At 37.5% G+C, this 21,017-nt stretch overlaps 1 protein-coding gene across 5 annotated transcripts in view; it reads right to left on the bottom strand.

Moving 5' to 3' along the window:
• Nucleotides 1–508: 508 nt before the first annotated feature.
• Nucleotides 509–21,017, bottom strand: part of UBTD2 (ubiquitin domain containing 2) — an 84,434-nt gene continuing 63,925 nt past the window's right edge. For all 5 annotated transcript variants that reach the window (XM_088133670.1, XM_007437683.4, XM_025172858.2 and 2 more), the window contains one exon: nucleotides 509–8,620. In XM_088133670.1, the coding sequence (XP_087989796.1) occupies nucleotides 8,223–8,620 (398 nt within the window). In that variant the 3' untranslated portion in view covers nucleotides 509–8,222. The remainder of the gene's footprint in view (nucleotides 8,621–21,017) is intronic.

Here is a 21,017-nt window from a genome sequence, read left to right as displayed (position 1 = left end):
AGTGCGTTCCTATAATAATATATTCAAGGGCATTTGCTGACCTACAGACTCCAGTAAGGCAGGAGAGGAACATCCACCAAATAATTTAGCTCTAGTTTAAGAGAGAAAGAAAACAGAACTTATATTTTAAGGCAAGATATATCCTGCAGTATCTTATTAAAACCCAGAAAAGGACTAGAAGGGGTTTTGTTCTTCTTTTTAACACATAGAATTCTATATTATACATTTCTCCCTTTTTGGAAATCATAAAGCTTCATTTATAATTTCATTTCATTGTTCAAAAACAAATAGTGGCATTTCACTATTTGTGCTCAGAGATCTCAAACCATAGAGACATTTAAATATGAGCACAGACTACTGCAATGACAGTATAGCAGAGATACAGCATGAATATATGCTGCAGTTTAAGATTATCCCAAACATTTGCTATATTTTCAGAGAGAACAAGGATTTATCCTTGGGCTAATGAAAAAGCCTCTTAAAAAAGGTTCATACAACCCATGCATAAAGTTAAAAGATTTTTTAATTTTATAAAAGTTACAGGGAGAAAAAGTGTCACATCACTGTAATTCTCCTCATTTGACTTTCTTTTTAGCCACTGAAATTGTGTACAGGTAGTCCCTGGGTTAAGAACGTCCCGTTTACAGGACTCATAGTTAACAATGGAGCCTACTGTAGCAAAATTCGAGTTAAATGCACAATGATTCAAGTTAAATACATAATACTACTTATACAGTATTATACAATAATACTGTTCTGGCTTACATACAACTTCAACTTATGGACAGACGTTGGGAACAGAACTCATTCTTAAACTGGGGACCACCTGTACTGGTACTCAATCACTAACCATTTATAGAACACGAATGCTTCTTAGATACATGGCACACAACAAACACTGTACAAAAAAAGATTTACCAGAAAAGAGAAGATATTTTATTCAAGAAATACAAATTGATGGTACCAGCCATCTTTGGAAGCCACTACCATGAGGCAAATAGGACATTAAACTTGAGTCCTTTGCTCGTCACATCAGAAAAGAGTGTCATTATACACCTCCAGCTGCCTAGTGCACAATTGCTTGAAAGGCTGTCTCCAGTTTCTTGACATTCCCAGGATATGGAGAAGAGAGGCACAAGGAAGGCCCTTGATAGAAGGCAATTTCATTATCTCAGTTAAAGCCCCAGAAATGGTTTATATGTCTGTGTATTCAAATAAACCAAAAAACAAACAGAAAAAAAAAACCCATTTAAGTTGACTCCTATCTTTGGCTTGATTTAACTGCCAGGAAAGAAAAATGGATCAAACAGATGCATTTTTCATTATTCTCCATAAAAATAATACTTGTGTCTTCTGTTTGACAACATAGTTCTGATTTGCAAACCATCTGCACCATTTCCAGAAATATTTAATCCATGACCTTAATCAGAAGGCATGAACATAATTCTTCATCGATTGCTCATGCCATATGAAGACCAATAGCTGTTGTTCAAATTTAATTATGGAGCAAGCTCTAAGGGGGAAAAAATGAATCCACCTTTATATTTGTTAGTTCTATACATTTACTGACATGCCTCCCAACATTCCACTCTCAAAAGGGGAGTACACAGAGGAGATGGAGACAAAACAGTTGAATTAAAGAATAGTTAATGGCTACATCATTATTTTAGAATCTGCCAACTTAACTTGGAAACATGGATGCTAGCCAATAGAAGTTGCTAGTATTAAGTTTAATATTCCCTTGCTTTGAGTAAAATGTTGAAAATGTAGATTGGTTCACTTCTGTATCTCCCATACATAGCATTTCTTTCTGCTATTTACATACTGTTTGGTGCAAATGGATTTTTTAAAGCACACTTGGGAGACGTTTGCAAGTGAAGCACATTGCTAGATTGATGAAGAAACTGCACTTCAAGGAAAGCTCCACATAATCATAAGCAAATACTACCTATGAATGCACAATCATGTAAAAATGAAACAAATGTAAAGACATGCTCTTTGTGTTAGAACACCAGAGAATTTCAAGTGATGTACATGATTATAACATTCAAAATTAAGCAAGAAAAATTCAGCACTACTGTAATATGCCAATGCTTCCATTGTACCTGCGTGTGATACACATCACACACATACACATAGTTGTTGCATTAACCTATGTTTGGATTTGGATGTTTAAGGAATAAAAGCACTTACAGTGGGGCAAAAAAGTATGTAGTCAGCCACCAATTGTGCAAGTTCTCCCACTTAAAAAGATGAGAGAGGCCTGTAATTTTCATCATAGGTATACCTCAACTATGAGAGACAAAATGGGGGGGGGGGGAAATCCAGAAAATCACATTGTCTGATTTTTAAAGAATTTATTTGCAAATCATGGTGGAAAATAAGCATTTGGTCAATATCAAAAGTTCATCTCAATACTTTGTTATATATCCTTTGTTGGCAATGACAGAGGTCAAACGTTTTCTGTAAGTCTTCACAAGGTTTTCACACACTGTTGCTGGTATTTTGGCCCATTCCTCCATGCAGATCTCCTCCAGAGCAGTTATGTTTTGGGGCTGTCGCTGGGCAACATGGACTTTCAACTTCCTCCAAAGGTTTTCCATGGGGTTGAGATCTGGAGACTGGCTAGGCCACTCCAGGACCTGGAAATGCTTCTTACGAAGCCACTCCTTCGTTGCCCAGGCGGTGTGTTTGGGATCATTGTCATGCTGAAAGACCCAGCCACGTTTCATCTTCAATGCCCTTGCTGATGGAAGGAGGTGTTCACTCAAAATCTCACGATACATGGCCCCATTCATTCATTCTTTCCTTTACACGGATCAGTCGTCCTGGTCCCTTTGCAGAAAAACAGCCCCAAAGCATGATGTTTCCACCCCCATGCTTCACAGTAGGTATGGTGTTCTTTGGATGCAACTCAGCATTCTCTCTCCTCCAAACACAGCGAGTTGAGTTTAGACCAAAACGTTCTACTTTGGTTTCATCTGACCATATGACATTCTCCCAATCCTCTTCTGGATCATCCAAATGCTCTCTAGCAAACTTCAGACAGGCCCGGACATGACCTGGCTTAAGCAGGGGGACACGTCTGGCACTGCAGGATTTGAGTCCCTGGCGGCATAGTGTGTTACTGATGGTAGCCTTTGTTACTACTTTGTTTGGTCCCAGCTCTCTGCAGCTCATTTACTAGGTCCCCCCATGTGGTTCTGGGATTTTTGCTCACCGTTCTTGTGATCATTTTGACCCCACGGGGTGAGATCTTGCATGGAGCCCCAGATCAAGGGAGATTATCAGTGGTCTTGTATGTCTTCCATTTTCTAATTATTGCTCCCACAGTTGATTTCTTCACACCAAGCTGCTTGCCTATTGCAGATTCAGTCTTCCCAGCCTGGTGCAGGTCTACAATTTTGTTTCTGGTGTCCTTCAACAGCTCTTTGGTCTTGGCCATAGTGGAACTTGGAGTGTGACTGTTTGAGGTTGTGGACAGGTGTCTTTTATACTGATAACAAGGTCAAACAGGTGCCATTACTACAGGTAACAAGTGGAGGACAGAGGAGCCTCTTAAAGAAGTAGTTACAGGTCTGTGAGAGCCAGACATCTTGCTTGTTTGTAGGTGACCAAATACTTATTTTCCACCATGATTTGCAAATAAATTCTTTAAAAATCAGACAGTGTGATTTTCTGGATTTTTCCCCCCATTTTGTCTCTCATAGTTGAGGTATACCTATGATGAAAATTACAGGCCTCTCTCATCTTTTTAAGTGGGAGAACTTGCACAATTGGTGGCTGACTAAATACTTTTTTGCCCCACTGTACATGCAAGATCTTTTCTGCACCTTGTCAGTTGTATGTGTCATGTTTTATCAAACACTATCTCCCAACCAAATATATTGCTCTATGATCTCTCCATGAATCCTAATTATTTATGTGGAATGAACTGTGAAATTATACTATTAAGAAAACTGAGAGATTTATCCATCAACTTACTTTTAAAACACAGTATATTACACTATTTTTCTTATCAAACTATTTCTTGAAAATCTCTTTAGAGATGAGGAAATTATAATGGTTTTCCTATGAATATTACGTTAATCTTACTGATCATCTTTTCTTTTCCACAGCATAATAAAGCATAGTGAGCATGATTTGTCTCATTCATTTGTTGTTGTGTTGTTTTACATAATGCAGTACAAGACAGGTGCTACTGTCTTTTCTCTTTCAAGCTATTCCAGGACAAGCAGATTACAGACTATCCATTCATTCTGTAGTATATAGTACTGACACCTTTGCCAGACAAGGAAGCAAACAGATTTACTATTGCATATATTTGTAGATCTAATTCACCAGCAAAAGAATGTTAATCAGAAATGTCATGGGAATTTGTTGTAGCTATTAGGAAAACTATCCTATTGTTGTTCACTGTTGATAACTCAAAGTAATGTATTATATTTTTATAATACATACTTCCTTACATAGGAGGGGAGGGGGAAGCACATCTTGTAGACCAAGATGAGCTGGCAGTGAATCAGAATCTGGACTACATACAAATACAATTTAAATGCACTTAACAGTGCTTGCTTGAACTTTTGTTAAAGCAATAAATGTTTTGTCTTGCAGATTAACAACATTAAAAACCTATAGTTGGCTTATTAATTCTTAAGAGTTGGATGATGGTAGAGATGACATATTATAAACTATAATCTTTAAAATAACCTCTCTGGAGCAGAAAAGGAAAGTAATAATAGACTCACCACACTCTCATTTTGTTCTAGAAAGAAATTTCTATTCAAAGTAAAAATTATTGATACTTATGAATTAAACCAGATATTAAATATCCCTTATTTATGAATAGAGGCTGTTATATCAGTGCAAAAGAAGAAGTAATTAGATTATCATGCACCTGCCCCAAATTGGTCTTTTGTTGGTATTAGCCAAATTCTAACTTTATGGATAATTCATTTTTTCTTCCAAAGTATTCCATTCTAATTGCAAGAGTGACATCCCTCATTTTTTTCAGGGAATATCTTGCAATGTGCTTTCCATGCTGATTTATAAACACATCAAAGAAAAATGATCATAGCATTAAAAAAAAATTGTTCCAATGTGCATTCTGTTCATGAGACCTGACTAGGGGCTGTGGAAAATACAGAAACTATTCTAATGTTTTCTGGTGATTGTTACTTCAGAGCAATATGCTTATTGCAGAGCATTTTACAGCTGACTATGTTCAAAATATGTTGTTGTTTTTACAAAATTATTAGAGTGATCCTAGAAAACCTATAATCATGCTGGCCAGCATTCTTGGGCTGCTGTTGAGGATCCACAATTGAATCCTGATGCATCAACACTGAAGAACATCAGCAATAACCACCACCTTCCTTTTCTGAACAACAGGGCAATTCTCTCTTCTCAATGCAGAGAAAAAGGACAGGAAGCAGTGGCTGTGCCTTTTGATTTATCTGTTAATTGGCAGCAATAATGCAGAGTAGATGCTGCCACTAATTTGTCTGCCATATTTTTCCTGCAAAGAGGTAGGCGAGTGCCAATGCTAGGAAGAAATGGTTGCTCACTCCCCTTGTGCTGATTCCACAACCCCCACCCCCCACCTTTAGGCAGCAGGAATGTAAAATATAACTTGCTGGAGGACAAGTGGTCAATTTCTCTACCCTATCATCAAGCAACTTGATTTAATAATCTTGGTGAATACATAAAAATAGGGAAGTAGTTACAAAAATCATCAGACTATATTTACTTGGATTTTTTTTTTCTTAAAAGCTGTAATTTTAGTTCCTTTTCTTAATAGTCCTGGAAAAAACAAAAAGTGCTAAATAATAAATTTTGTCAGATGTAGTTTTTCTGATGTGTAATCTGTGACCTGCACAAAATGTACTGCATATTCCTTATCCAGGCGCTGCCCAAATAAATGAAAATTCTGACACTGGAGAAATTTAAATTTCACTTAAAGCACATCTAGACCTTGCTTCATATAGTGACAATATTAAAAATTATCCTTACTGATATGCAGGATTGGCTGATTTTGAATTTCATTCAATGATTGTTGAGCTCTTAGTATTAGTGGACACCAACACTGGTTTCAGGAAATGGGAAACTTAATCAACACTTTGAAAAGAGTTATCATTTACTAAATATTTCTACAAAGACATTTTAATTACTAACTGACCCTAAACTACACAGAAAGGTCAGACGGTAATAGACAATGGCCAGAAGAGTACTATAGTTGTGATGCATGATACATTCATGTAAATATGAGAACTGATTTCCAAATGAAAAATCAGGGGATAATGCTCATTGTATCTTCTTTTAAAAAATCCATTTCATCAAAACTGGAAGTTCTTTAACTGTAAGGGCCATGTGCATATAGATAAATAGATTTGGTGTTTAGCCAGCAAAAGCTATGTCAAAAATTAATGATGACATTGCTATCAAGAATATGACCACATCAGAATCAAGGAGCAGACCCAATGACATAATTAACTAAACTAAAATAACATCTTTGATGAATTTGCCCACTGTTCTGATACAGTTGATCAGTGTCAGTTCTGCAAATGTACTTATTATTCTAGAGAGAATCATTACTAATTTTGCTCAAAGCACTCTTAAATGGATATACCTATTCCCCTAAAGAATAATTTACTTTCAGATTCTAAAGGGAAAATCCTGTAAGATATTGCTAAGATCACATTGAGCTCTAGATAAATGACAACATCATTTTAAATCTATCAACTATAAAAAGTTATAATCTATTTGCCACAGGCACTGTTTATACACTGTTAAATGCATAAGTATGAACAGGTGTCATGGAAGAGAAAAGCACCTGAAAGATGCTCTCTTATTTAAAAGTTTATGGGGTGTATGCTGCTTTCACAAACTAAATGAATCCAGTCTTAATGCAAGCTTCCGTATCTACAACTTATTTAGGGATTTAGGGAAAATAACGTAAATATACATGCAATGCAGAATTCCCCAAAATGTATTTATGGGTCTAATGGTATATTTGAAAGATCTAGTATACGACAGTCTATAATATTTTCACCTGCCAGTGAGGTTTTTTTTTTCCCATTCCTTTCTCATCACTTTCTCTCATTCTGTGTACTATGGCAGTATGTGTGTTTGCATGTGCACACATATGTATGTATGTATGTATATTTAATTTGAGTAGGAGTAAAACCTTCAGTCCTGATTATGGCAAGAAAATACAAACATCAGTGGGTAAAAATGCTATCAAGCAAGCTGAACTCTTATTAGAAAAGTGTATGAAACCAGCTTGTGCTTTTTCCCAATAATTGGTTCATTGCTATTGTTGAGGATAAAGGAGGTTCAAAACTATTGTTTTAAACTTCAGAGCTGAACATATTAAGTAAAAGGTGTCCTGTGCCTTTATTATTTTCAAGCTGGTGTATCTTGAATAATTGATTTTTCACCAATCACAGTAGTGTAAAATTATTTGATGGGCCCTTTTATTGGTGACAGGGATTAGTATGGCAAGTTTCCTTGCAGCTGACAGCTTACAGTAGACAAGAAATTCTGTATGTGTTTAATAAGTTATTGCCTAATATTTCAGAAAGCAGTATTTATACACCCTGAAGTCAGCCCTGGCAAATTGTTATGTGTTGCTAAATTGGAATGTACCAAAACTTTTATTAAAACCTGAATCTGAGAACATACCATTATTGGAGTGTACCTCTAGTTCTTTGCTACTCATTGTTAAGCAGGAGTCTTACTGAGCCAGTAAATAAAACCCTAATAGAAACAACCCCTACAAATATCACAGCATGCTAGATTAACCAGGGGGGCTACAATGATCAGCTGAACTGTAAGTGACACTGATTTCATGAAACAGTTCAATTTGGTTTAATCCTTTAAAAAGTGCTTTTCACCTTCATGGATCAATATATCACTTACAGTTCAAAGCAGAGGTTTACCTTTATCTACCTTGAACAAACATTTTTCCATTTACTTTGTTAAGAAATACTAAATTGAACAAAGCCTCCAAGGATAGTTTAGGAACAGGGTCTGTGTGTTTATACATAGATTTGTGTGTGCGTGTATTTGCATGTGTAAGTTTTCACCTAAATTCCATCACAGATGGAGGGTTTGCTGGTCATTGCTTGGAACCAAACCATTTGCAGGAGAGAATGGAAAGTGAAAAAGTTCCCACATGATAGAAGAGCAGGGAAAGGAAAGAATAGGCGTATAGGCAAAAATCAGTTCTCCACCGAGATAGGATTTGTTAAGGGCTGGCTCACAATTACTTGCACCACATAATCCCTTGGTATTTTCAGTTCCTCCAGTTTCATTTTGTCTGCGAGTGGCCTGCCTGAAAAAAACCATCGCTGACTTCTAGGTTCTACACCTTCCACTGTGTGTAGTCGTCTCTTCATGTGATACACAGTGTCCATACTGCGGACCACAAGTTTGAGGTCTTTGCCTGTTGAGAGGCGTAAACGAAGCTGGCATTCATGACCGGAGTTAGGTGGTGGATCCGGAAAATCCAGAGTCTCTAGATCCCCCTTCTCTTCTATCATGTTGATGGGTGGGGCAAGGCAGTAGACTGGAAGCTGGTATCTGTTTCCCAGTTCATCATAGCACTCTGTAAGAGCACCTTCAGAAGAGAGGGGAAAAAAATGGAGTGAATCACACGCTTTTAAATTAAACCAATATTGTATTTCTTGAATTGCTTTGTTTTTTAATTCAGGCACAACATATAGCAGACACTTTTTATCCTCCATTCTCCCCAGAATTATAAGTATACATACACATGTATATGTTGAGTTATTTTTGAAAAAAGGGGTTTACCTTGTCAATGGCAAGTTGTAAGCAATAAATGTAAAGGAAGTACAAAAACATTCACTTTTGTACACTAGTGCTTTCAGAGCATACAGCATGTTCATCTCGAGTCTTGCTCACATACACAGGTTATTTCTACTTTGCTTTTGGCATCATGAGAGCATTTATCATATTCAGAGAATATGAATAGGCGCAGGATTACCAATTACAATAAATGTATGTAATAGGACCACCTTTATGTATGTTAAGTGGTGACCAGTTAAAGAAAGCTTGTGTATATCAGGCTCTGGTTTACGTGTGAAGAAAAAAGGTCTCATTTCACAATGGTGCATTAATACACAAACATGCACATGAACACACACACACACATATGAATTTACTGTATCATCTAAAAGGTATACAGGTAGTCCTTGACTTACAATGGCAATTGGGACCAGAATTTCCATCGCTAAGTGATGTGGTCATAAAGTGTAACTGCATCACTTAGCGATGGCAATCCTTACCGTTCCAGTTGCTGTCATTAACTGAATCCCATGGTCATTAGGCGAGGCAACTTCCTGCTGGCTTCCCACAACAAAGTCAGTGGGGAAGCTGGCAGGAAATTTCAAGACCCAAGCGGCTTGCAAGCAGACTGACAGGCAGGTAAGTGGCTGCTCCCGGGTGGGGGAGAGCACAAAGGGGTGTGTGAGGCTCGGGGAGGGTGCGAGGGAGGCACAGCGAGTCTCAGGGGGTGCACAAGGGTGTGAGGGAGGCACTGTGAAGCTCAGGGACGGTGCATGGGGGTGTGAGGGAGGTGCGGTGAGAGTGTGAGGCAAAGGTTAGGGAGGGTACACAAAGGTGTGAGGGAAGCACAGAGAGGGTTAGGGAAGGTGCATGAGAGGCATGGTGAGGCTTTCAAGGATGCATGGGGATGCACAAATGGCAGGGAGGCATGAGGCTAAGGGAGGGTGCGTGGGGGTTTGTGAGTGGCCAGCGTGGCTCAAGCACAGAGGGGCTGGGGGAGGGTGTATGGGTGGGGGAGATTTACCCTGTGACTTGCAACCTTCCCTGTTGGCTTCCCCATTGACTTTCTGGGGAAGCTGGCAGGGAAGGTCACAAATGGCAGAGTGATCGCAGGGTGCTGCAACCAGTTGTAAGTGCGAGCCAGTTGCCAAGGGCCCAGATTGCAATCATGTGACCGTGGGGGTGCTGGGATGGCTGGAACTCTGAGGACTGGTCATAACCACCATTTCTTCAACACTGTTGTAATTTCGAACAATCGCTGAATGGTAGTAAGTCGAGGACTACCTGTAATGTATTTCAGTCAATGCTTTCTTTGAGCAAAAACTCTTGAAATATATAAAAAAGGCACAATGTATCTAAAAGATATTGTTTCTATTGATGCAAGGTATTTCATCTCAAGTAGTTGCCTATCTTACTAAACTTTTTATAGTCTATAATAAATACTGTATTTATCCAAAAGAAAGGAGATATGAAATTTAAGATGGCCAACTCCTCCCCAACCCCACCATAGAAAAATTCAATAGATCTTTCCCTCCTCCCATGAACGTATCCTCAGCAAATGTAAAATGACCCTTTTATGTTAAAGATACATTATTTAGGAGGGAAAAAACTTCAGTAAATACAGTCTATTCCAGTACCATTTTCAAACTTTCCCTTGTTTCCTGCTCTGTTTCTGAGGAGCTGAAACTTTCCTCTTGCTTGTTTCTAAAAGAACTTGCATGAGACAATATGGTGATCATCAGATCACAATACTATTGACTGTGGCACAATACAAATCCTCTTTATTATTGTATCATTATCTGGGATTTTAGATATTTCTGTTGATAATAACTGAATAGGCTTCATTATCCACAGTAAAGAGTTATGCATAACCATCTGCCATTTTGTACACGCATAAAAATAAAAAATTGGGTCTCCTTCTTCCCAGCAATCTGCCAGTGATATTTCTATCAACTTGCGCGGCCTCAAGCTGCACTCCTATCAGTCTGTGCAGAGTCCTATCAGTAATTTTCCAGGACTTCAGAATCCAAGCCTCCCAACTCCCATTGCTTCAAGTTTGCTTTATCCATAATTTGGTTATCTGCAGATGTACACTGAAACAGACCAGCCAGTAAAATATTAGGGGCCACCCATATTTATGTTAGATTCCTAGTTGAACAAATGAAAAGAATATCTACTATGAAGGTATCACATGGCCTAAATTAGTGAGATCTGATATGACTGTATTAAAAATATGCCCTCCCTTAATTTTGAAACATACACTGGAGCTTTAAATTTATGGATGACAATCCAGTCTTTTGAATTTTCCCAGCTATTGATTTTATTTGTAGCTCTTTGCCTCATCAACATTTAGGCCATCAAAATTGTCAAATAATACTGTGGGAAAAATGCAACAGTTGACAGGTAACAAATAAAGCAAGGCTGAAGTTGAATACTGAGCAGATCTTTAGGTGAGCATATTTTCTTTCTGGAAGAGAATTTCATGGAAGAAATATTAAGATATATATATTAAAACACGGAAAACATATAATTTTGATGCAATCCTTGGCCAGAATTAAGAACGCTAATTTCCCATGTTGCTCAGTTAAAATTAAAACTATAATGAATGCTACCAAAAAAAAAAAAAAAGTGAAGCAAAACTGAATTTGTTTTTTCAATGGTTGACATCATAAGGATGTAACATTTATAAAGTCAACTTGAACCTTTGTTAACAAAATAAATTCTTAATATGACACACTTTAAATATTAATAACTCAAAGGGAAAAAAAGCAAATGGCAGACATTTATTTTAAAAAAGCAAATGGCAGGCAAAGACTTGTATAGCCACCCATCTTAGGTACCATAATCCTGGGAGCCTCATATAAACACAAAGATTATAAAAATCACAACAAAAACTCCTAGTGCCCCAAGGCTTAGAAACAACTGATTAGGCAAAATGGCACATCTTATGGTATATTTTATCTTCTCTTAGCATTATGGAACTCCAATCTGTTGTTACAAACTAGAAGAATAATCATTCAGTACATATATCAATTGATGAAAATCAGTAGCTCTAACGACATTTGAGAACACTGAGAGAAACCAAAAATACACTAAATTCATGGAATTAGATTTAAGGTAAATTAGATTATTTGTTCAGTTGGTTGTGACAGAACAAGAGATGCCTGTGCTTATATAGGTCACAACACCAGTTTGTCCCATTTAAATTAAATGGCTATATTATGAAACTGTCTCTGGCTCATGTCAGACCGAATCTATGCAAAAGTCACTTTACTGCTTTTCCTGTTCTCTGTACTGCTGTATGCAAGATGCTGCAGTCCCAAGCCTCTTCCTTCTTATTTGACCATGACTGGTATTACAAGAAATAAAATACTGGGGAAAACAGATGAAGATAATTTGAACCCGAGGAAAAATGTGGACATGCAGATGAGAATGAAAAGCAAGGAAATAACCAGACCAGGTTTGAAAACCAGCTTCTATAGCTAAAGCTGCCATGCAACAAGTTATCTAACAGTCAACAAAAGACTCAGCTAATGTAGAACAGAATGTGTGATGGATACTGTTGGCAAGGGATTAAAAGGAACAATAATGAACCTCATTTTGAGAGATTCCACATTCATTATTGGTATAATTGGACCGTGGCACCTTGTCTCTCCCACACCCCTTGCAAACTAGACTAATTTGTAGTGAGGAAATGTGAGTAAAAGTGTGTGTGCATGTATGTGTAATGCTTAAGCAAACTGTATCCAATGAAGTATTTGTAAGTTAACACATATTTCTCTGTGTGCTTTGTATTTCCTGGAACATTTCATTATTGCACAAGATTCTGAATTCCTGATGAAAATGTGAGATTGCATCCACCAATACTCCTCCCCCCCGCCACAGATACAAACACTTCAAAGCAAGTTGGCACAAAGCTTCAGCCATACCCATCTTGTCTCTGGATTAGGTAGACACAAGGGAAATATGGAAGGTACCTCAGTAGGGTGTCTGAAAGTAAAAGTGAGTGAATGAACTATAAATGGAGGATTTTGTAACACTGGAAGGTTCTTAGCAGATTTTCCAGATTCTGGAATAAAGCTGTTAGCTAAGGAAGGTACAAAGAGTCATCCTTCTCTGGACTCATTTGGATATGAGGTCTGAATTTTCAAATATGTTTTTAAAAAGGTGCTGGTTTCTCAAAAGGTTTTGGAAGAGAAGAAACATGAGAAATATGTTCTGGCTTCAAACTTTTTATTGTTAAAAAATGCTCATAGGAATAATAAGATACTATCCTATTTTTGATGCTGGGCAGAAGTGAAAGAAATATGTTACTTTCCATTTTAATTAAGACATACTTTTTCTCTTCTTCTTGTACCATTAAATGCATAGGAAGATAATATCTTAACAGCATCTACTAGTTAAATTCTTCCTTTAGCATTTTTAGGGTGCAATCAGATAATAAATTATTATGAGTTGTAAGAAAAGGGACTGGAGAAAGGGGTTATGGCACTATTATTGCTGGTCACTAATACTCATTAAATACAAAGGGACTAGTCAGACTAGTGCTACTGATTCATCGTCTTCAATATAAGTCTAAGAGTTTAAAACACAGGAAAAACCAAATGTTAAAAAAAAGTTTAAATTCTATTTACAAATTTCTAAAGAAAGTATTGTAATTAATTACTATCCTAACCCATCCTCAAGAGCTCATAGTAATGACTAGTCCAGCATACCATGTTATAAAATCACAAAAGGAAATAAAAGAGATTAACATTACTCCAAATCATCTTAATACCAATTATTGTACATTGGCCCACAATCCTGCAGTACTTTTGCAAAATACCAGCATTAAATCTTATTTTTTATTTGGAAAAAAAAGAAGAAAAAAAAGAGAAAAACCCACAAAGTCATACTGTACATCTCTCATGTACTTGAATTCATGTCTTGTTATAAATTATTAATATTACAGTTAGTTTGCTTAACAAGAAACAAATGAGAAGTCTTCCAATAGGAAGGCTCTGTGATAAAATGCTACACAGAAAGAGTTCTTCAGAGCACCATATATTTGACAGAAGGTGAATGTCTTTCCAACCTAATTGAACTAATTATTTATAATCATAAGAGTGTGCCATACTCATTTCTATTGTCCTCCTGTTGGTTTCTAAACAGTTGGTATATATTTCAAAATAAACTTAAAACATCTAATACTCCCGAAAGGAGTTTTCAAAACAAAATTAATGTCTGATATAGTTTTGAATGTATTTAACTTTTCAACAGAGGTGGGCAGCAGTCACTAAAACTAATGCTCTCTTTAGTGTTCAAACTTGAGATCAAAGACACAACAGGGGCTACCATAACTGTGGTTATGACAGGACACAAGGGAAAAGTTTTGTTTGAGGTTTACAGATGCAAACTCTTCGTGGTTTTATAAGCTATTGTAAGTGTGTTGTAAACAACTACCCACTTGTTTTTTCCTCTGCAAAATAAATTGGTTTCTCTTTCTTTGCTCTGTTAATAGGTCAAAATATAGGCATATGTGGGAATCAAATTAAAATATAGGCATATGTGGGAATCAAATCAAATTCTAAGAAACTGATTGACATCTATATTTAACATTGGCATCTGTTATTTCTGAAGATTTACTGGAAAAAGGACTTAGAATGAATGTTGCAATAGAGGAAAGGCACAAATATCAAATGAAAAACAGAAGTTAAAAGAAGAGTCTTAACCCACATGTGATCACTGTTCTCTTCCTATGAACTGGCACTCCTTAAAACAAGGTGCAAAAAAACAAAACAAAACAAAACAAAACAAAACAAAACAAAACAAGAGTCTTCTTCCCTGCAGAAAGAGACAAACCAAACCCACCAAAACTAAGAACCCATACCACAACTGTCAAACCAAAGAAACACTTTCTTTTTTAAGTGCCAGATCTACAAAACTCAGGAAAAATATGATTCAATTTCAATCAAGCTTTCTCTTTATAAGGAAAAGTGCTACTATATTCTTGTGCTGTTTCCACAAATCCACAAAATAAATGCCTTCTAGCCAGGAACAACATTTTTGCTTGTATTATAATAGTTAATGAATATGTTGGTTAATGATAGTAAGTTAAGTTCAAATTATATGTGCTTTCCCACTGACCCTGCTACCATATTATAAATTTAAATTCAAAGATGGAGCAAAAATCATTATAAGAGATCAGATAGTAAGGCATTTCCGTCAAAGTTTCTCATCATTCCCCATCCCCTTCAGGTCAGCATTTGTAACAGAATATAGTAGGTGAGGTACCATCACAGGATGGTGAGGTAGTCCTCAACTTACAATGGCAATTGGGAATGGAATTTCTGCCTATAAGTGATGTGGTTGTAAAGCGGGATCACACTGCTTAACAATGGCAATCCTGCAGTCCCAGTTGCAGTCGTTAACCAAATCTCAAGGTCTTTAGGCAAGGCAAGTTCCTGCTGGCTTCCCACAACCAAGTCAGTGGGGAAGCCGGCAGGAAATTGCAAGTCCCAGGTGGATTGCAAGCAGGCCAGCAGGCAGGTAAGTGGCTACTGCTGGATGGGGGAGGGCCCAAGTGGGTGTATGAGGGTGCAAGGGAGGCATGGTGAGGGTCAGAGAAGGTGTGTGAGGGTGCACAGGGGTGTGAAGAAGGGTGGGGAGGGTTGGGGAAGATGTGTGAGGGTGGTGCGGTGAGGCTCAGGATGGTCAAGGGCGCACGGGGTTGCAAGGGAGGTGCGAGGCTTGGGGAGGGTTGCAGGGTGCATGAGTGGCCAGCGTGGTGCAAGTCCAGAGGGCTGGGGGAAAATGCGCAGGTGGGGAAGACGTACCTCAGTGACTTGTGACCTTCTCTGCCAGCTTCCCTACTGACTTTTTGGGGAAGCTGGCAGGGAAGGTCACAAATGGCAATCACATGATCATGGGGTGCAGCAACCAGTTTAAGTGTGAGCCGGTTGCCACGGGCCCAGATTGCAATCACATGACAGTGGAGTGCTGGGACAGCCGGAACTCCAAGGACCGGTCGTAACAACCATTTGTTCAACACTGACATAACTTCAAACTGTTGCTGAACAAATGGTTGTAAGTCAAGGACTGCCTGTATTCCAAGAATCTTTAGGCAAGTTATACCTGAAAGTTGCCAGAGTACTTGTTTGAGCACTACTGCTGGAGGACTCCTCAAAACAGCATCAAAGCTTTCTTTACACATCTTCTGGCAAAGCTAATTCTTAATATGACAAGCAAATGTTGTATCTTTTATATTGTGCCTTTGCAGCAATGGTTACTGTATTATTCCCGTTATTTAGTGGATCTCATTTTCAGTAGCCACAGGGGGAACTATTTTTCTTGGCAGTACAATATTTTTATTATCTATAATAAATTCAAGCAACTATAATCCAGTTAATAATGTGCATTATGTGTGAATTCTCCCCTAATATTTTTCAATTGCCTCTTTTTTGGGGGAAAAAGGCTTTCATTTCTGATTTATTATAAAGAAATGTCCCTATGGGCAATTCTTTCAAAGTTCTTTATTCAGGCTAAACTACTAACTCTGGGACAGAAGTGGCTGTCTATAATCATGACCAGGGCACACTGATTAAGTACTAGACAGCAGTTGACATATTCATAAATCATATTGGGTGCTTTGAAGAGTTTCTGAGAGAAGGTGATTTGACAATTTCATTCTAAAAAAGGAGAATCCATGATACAGAAGAGTATTCTGCTTGTACTGGCCAGAGCTAAAGGTAGGGGATAGATTTCCTGGTGCTTATTCTTAATTTATTTTTCCTGCATTGACAATAATTGGAGGAGAAGAAGAATGCAAATTCTATTCTTTCGTCTTCTTGTAAGGGGCACAGCAAGAAGATGGGAGGGCTTTGGGTTTGGGTAACATGGCCAGTACACTTCCTATGCTGTCCACTGCTTGAGTACCGATTGCACAAAAGAGACACTAGCAGAAGTTCTCACTACTATAAGGGTCTGACAGCTCTTAAAAGAGTGCTGAAATGAAAGTCAGCAATTTTCCAAGATTTCTGAAATCATGTATCACAGTTCTAGGACTGAATCCTTGTTTTGCGGTTACCACAGACACAATCTAACAATTATCTAATCAATGCAACAGGTAACGTTCCATTGCAATGCTGGGGGTTGGTGTTAGCCAGAAGAGGGGAGATCCCACTATCAATAAGCCATTTCTTAGAGCAGGGATTCTCAAACTTGTGATATCACAACTCCCTAAAATGTCAAATGGATTTGGCAAACCATCTCAGAATAAAATGATTAGTATTAGGTTTGGGTAAGAAATAAATATACCATTTATTAAAAGATACATAACTTGACTTAGGCTTTTCTCTTATCGTGCAGCAAAATCTTTTCCATTTTGAAAAGCCAGAAATTTAAAATAACAGATAAAATACTGAACTTCACTGACACATAGACCTCTACAAATACTCTGAAGATGTAGGTATACTACTATATGCCATGCTGGAAATCACCAGCCATTACAAAACCATCCACCAATTACTGTGCAGATTGACAGATGGCTACACACTGAAATCTTACCACCTCCTAAGAGATATTCCAGGCTTTGTTCCCCATTTTGCCTGAACAAATTTTCAGCAAAACATGAAATGAGTTTTGTCTGGGCAAAATAGGAGAATTGTCAAAATTCACTCCAGAGTTGTGTTCTCTGCCTTGTCAGTGCAAGCCTGGGACAAGGTTGCCCAGGCAAAGCAGGAAAGTTTTGGACAATGCCCTGTCTTTGCCTGAGCAAGATGATGATGATGATGATGATTTATAACTCCCAGGGTGTCTCAGCCCATAGTTTGAAAAGTCCTGTCTTAGAAATATTAAACAACAGCAGCAAAAAAAGCTATCTATGCTAGTGAAGTATACACAATACATTTATATTCCTACTGCATTATGTTTAAAAGTTTTATAAAATGATGAAATTTTTAACAATAATGGATACAGGTCACAGTATTTCATTATGGAGAAATGTTTCCTTGCATTCCATGTTAAAAATTCTGAAATAAATAAATGTACTCATCATCCTATCATAAAAAAATACTATTTTAGACAATGTTTTGTGTGATTGCTTAAAACATTATTAAATACACATTATTCATTTCAAGTGCAATGTGAAAGAATTATTAATCTATTCAGACATTGCCTTAAGTCTAAAACAATACACAACAAAACTAACGCTGGCCACAAATGAGACTATATGAAAGGGTCAGTTGTTTAGTAAATGTAATTTTTAGGTAAAACTTTTGGCAGAACTTAAAGAATCCAAGTAATCTTCCTGTTATTTTTACTTATACATAATTCTTGTGATTCAAGAATGCATTTGTAGGAAGAAAGTCTAAAATACAAAGTTTAAATGGTCACAGTTTAGATAGATGACCACCTGGGAATTCCAAAATTACCGAATAGACTGGGAAGTCAACTGAGAAGAAGAAAGCGGCAAACCATGTCCATAATTCTTGCAAAACTAATGCACAGATGCAGTTACTAGGAATTGAACTTGTCTTGCTGGTGTCAAGTTCAACAATATAAATAACTTCATATTGTTGAATTAGAAACTAGGATAAATGCTAAAATTAAAATGCAAATTTCAACTACTCCAAGAATTTAAACTATGATTTGGGGATATAGTCATCCATTTCTGCACTACTATTCAATACTCTGTGTAGAGAGTCGGCACTACCTTTTGGTGAATAGGACCAGTACAGTACAATTTTTTTCCTATCAAGATATGCAGTAATAACTTCCGATAATAAGACTAAACAATTGCATAAAGCCTCATGATTAACATTAAATGAGATATTACTGTCCATATTTTAAATCACTGTGCCCAAAGTTGACAAATAATTGTATCTACACAAAGAAAAAAACCTGAATGCTTGAAAATACTGAAAATCTGCATTTTAGTTTCAGTAGCTTCTTGGCTTCCATCCGTCATCTTCAACTGTTGACAAAGTCCTAATCTGAAGGCAACTGTTCTCACCTCAAAAGCTGACTTCAGGGTAAAGATAAATACTTAAGCTGAACTCAATTTCTGATGACTATATGGACACATTCATATGGTTTTCTTAGTAGCAATATGGAAGTGGTCTGCTACTGCTGTGTTCTCTCTCACTTTTTATTTCCTGGTGATCTCCCATCCAAATACTAACCAGTTCTAATCTTGCTTAGGTTTTTTGAACTCAGCCAAGATCAGCTTAGGTGCTGCCACCTGCAAGAATTAATAAAGGCACATATCAAAGGAAGATGTGCTACCAAAAATATGTCATGTCCCCACTCCAAAACTCAAAGTAACAAGCATACACAAAGAGCATAATCTTCATCAAGAGACAACACAAATTAGCACTGTACAGCTGTCTGCTCATAATGCCAAACAAATTCGAATGAACCCCAGAAAATTCAGTCCATGAAAATGTAATGTCAATGTAAACCTCAATTACAGTATACAGTAAGGTTAGGGAGATTCTAGGTATATAATAAAACAGTATCATCTCACCCTAAGACGACTTATAGTGGTTAAAAGGGAAAACATGCTACAAATCTACCCATTTTGTTTTCCAGAATCAGTCAATTTCACTTCTCTTAATTCTTTCTTTAAGTCTACACAAAGACCTGAGTTGTGAATATACAAGTATCTTGAAAGCTGCATGTATAAGCTCATCATCCCAACAATATTGGGGCGCTGCTCTCTATTCCCTGAATCACTACATTTTAGTGTGAATAGATTAGCAAAACAGCTTTCAAATTAAAAAAAAAATCACCTCTAGATTCAACTCAATTCTTATTAATTCTTAATAACCTATCAATTGCCTATTCAGTTTTGCACTAAAGATTATTTACCATGCTTACACTTTGTTGCATTAAAAACCTATTCATATGCTTCTAATTCAGCACTAGCAAACACTTTAAACAGATATGTGAGATTCAAGGTGATGTAGAAGCTATACTTACACAAATGATTCTTGGATACTGGAAAACATGAACTGTAATCACATAAGCTAGATTTATTTCAGTCATTATTTTTAGTGATTATTCAGTTATTTTCTTTGCTTCACACAGAGAAAATAATAGGCATGATAGTGCTCTCCTTGATCCATTGGCCATTCAAATAACATTAACAAAGAGAATATTCACTGTCTAGAGAACAAAGGAGGGAGGTATTTACTTGCCACTTGAGGCACAAGCCTATCTTGAGGGCTTCTCCCTCAAGGCATGGAGCATGAATGGTGGCTTCTGCCTTAACACTTTAAATGTTTGGAAACTGCTGCTCTACTGCTGCCTTAGTGTATACGTACAGTGGGGCAAAAAAGTATTTAGTCAGCCACCAATTGTGCAAGTTCTCCCACTTAAAAAGATGGGAGAGGCCTGTAATTTTCATCATAGGTATACCTCAACTATGAGAGACAAAATGGGGGAAAAAATCCAGAAAATCACATTGTCTGATTTTTAAAGAATTTATTTGCAAATCATGGTGGAAAATAAGCATTTGGTCAATATCAAAAGTTCATCTCAATACTTTGTTATATATCCTTTGTTGGCAATGACAGAGGTCAAACGTGTTCTGTAAGTCTTCACAAGGTTTTCACACACTGTTGCTGGAATTTTGGCCCATTCCTCCATGCAGATCTCCTCTAGAGCAGTGATGTTTTGGGGCTGTCGCTGGGCAACACGGACTTTCAACTTCCTCCAAAGGAGTTTTCCATGGGGTTGAGATCTGGAGACTGGCTAGGCCACTCCAGGACCTTGAAATGCTTCTTACGAAGCCACTCCTTCGTTGCCCAGGCGGTGTGTTTGGGATCATTGTCATGCTGAAAGACCCAGCCACGTTTCATCTTCAATATCCTTGCTGATGGAAGGAGGTGTTCACTCAAAATCTCACGATACATGGCCTCATTTATTCTTTCCTTTACACAGATCAGTCATCCTGGTCCCTTTGCAGAAAAACAGCCCCAAAGCATGATGTTTCCACCCCCATGCTTCACAGTAGGTATGGCGTTCTTTGGATGCAACTCAGCATTCTCCCTCCTCCAAACACAACGAGTTGAGTTTAGACCAAAACGTTCTACTTTGGTTTCATGTGACCATATGACATTCTCCCAATCCTCTTCTGGATCATCCAAATGCTCTCTAGCAAACTTCAGATGGGCCCGGACATGTACTGGCTTAAGCAGGGGGACACGTCTGGCACTGCAGGATTTGAG

The sequence above is a fragment of the Python bivittatus genome, unplaced genomic scaffold (genome assembly GCF_059951505.1).
Source record: "Python bivittatus isolate LINGU-HERP-01145 unplaced genomic scaffold, Pbiv_v1 ctg000080_np1212, whole genome shotgun sequence".
NCBI lineage: Eukaryota > Metazoa > Chordata > Lepidosauria > Squamata > Pythonidae > Python > Python bivittatus.
This window is presented reverse-complemented; position numbering and strand designations above follow the sequence as displayed.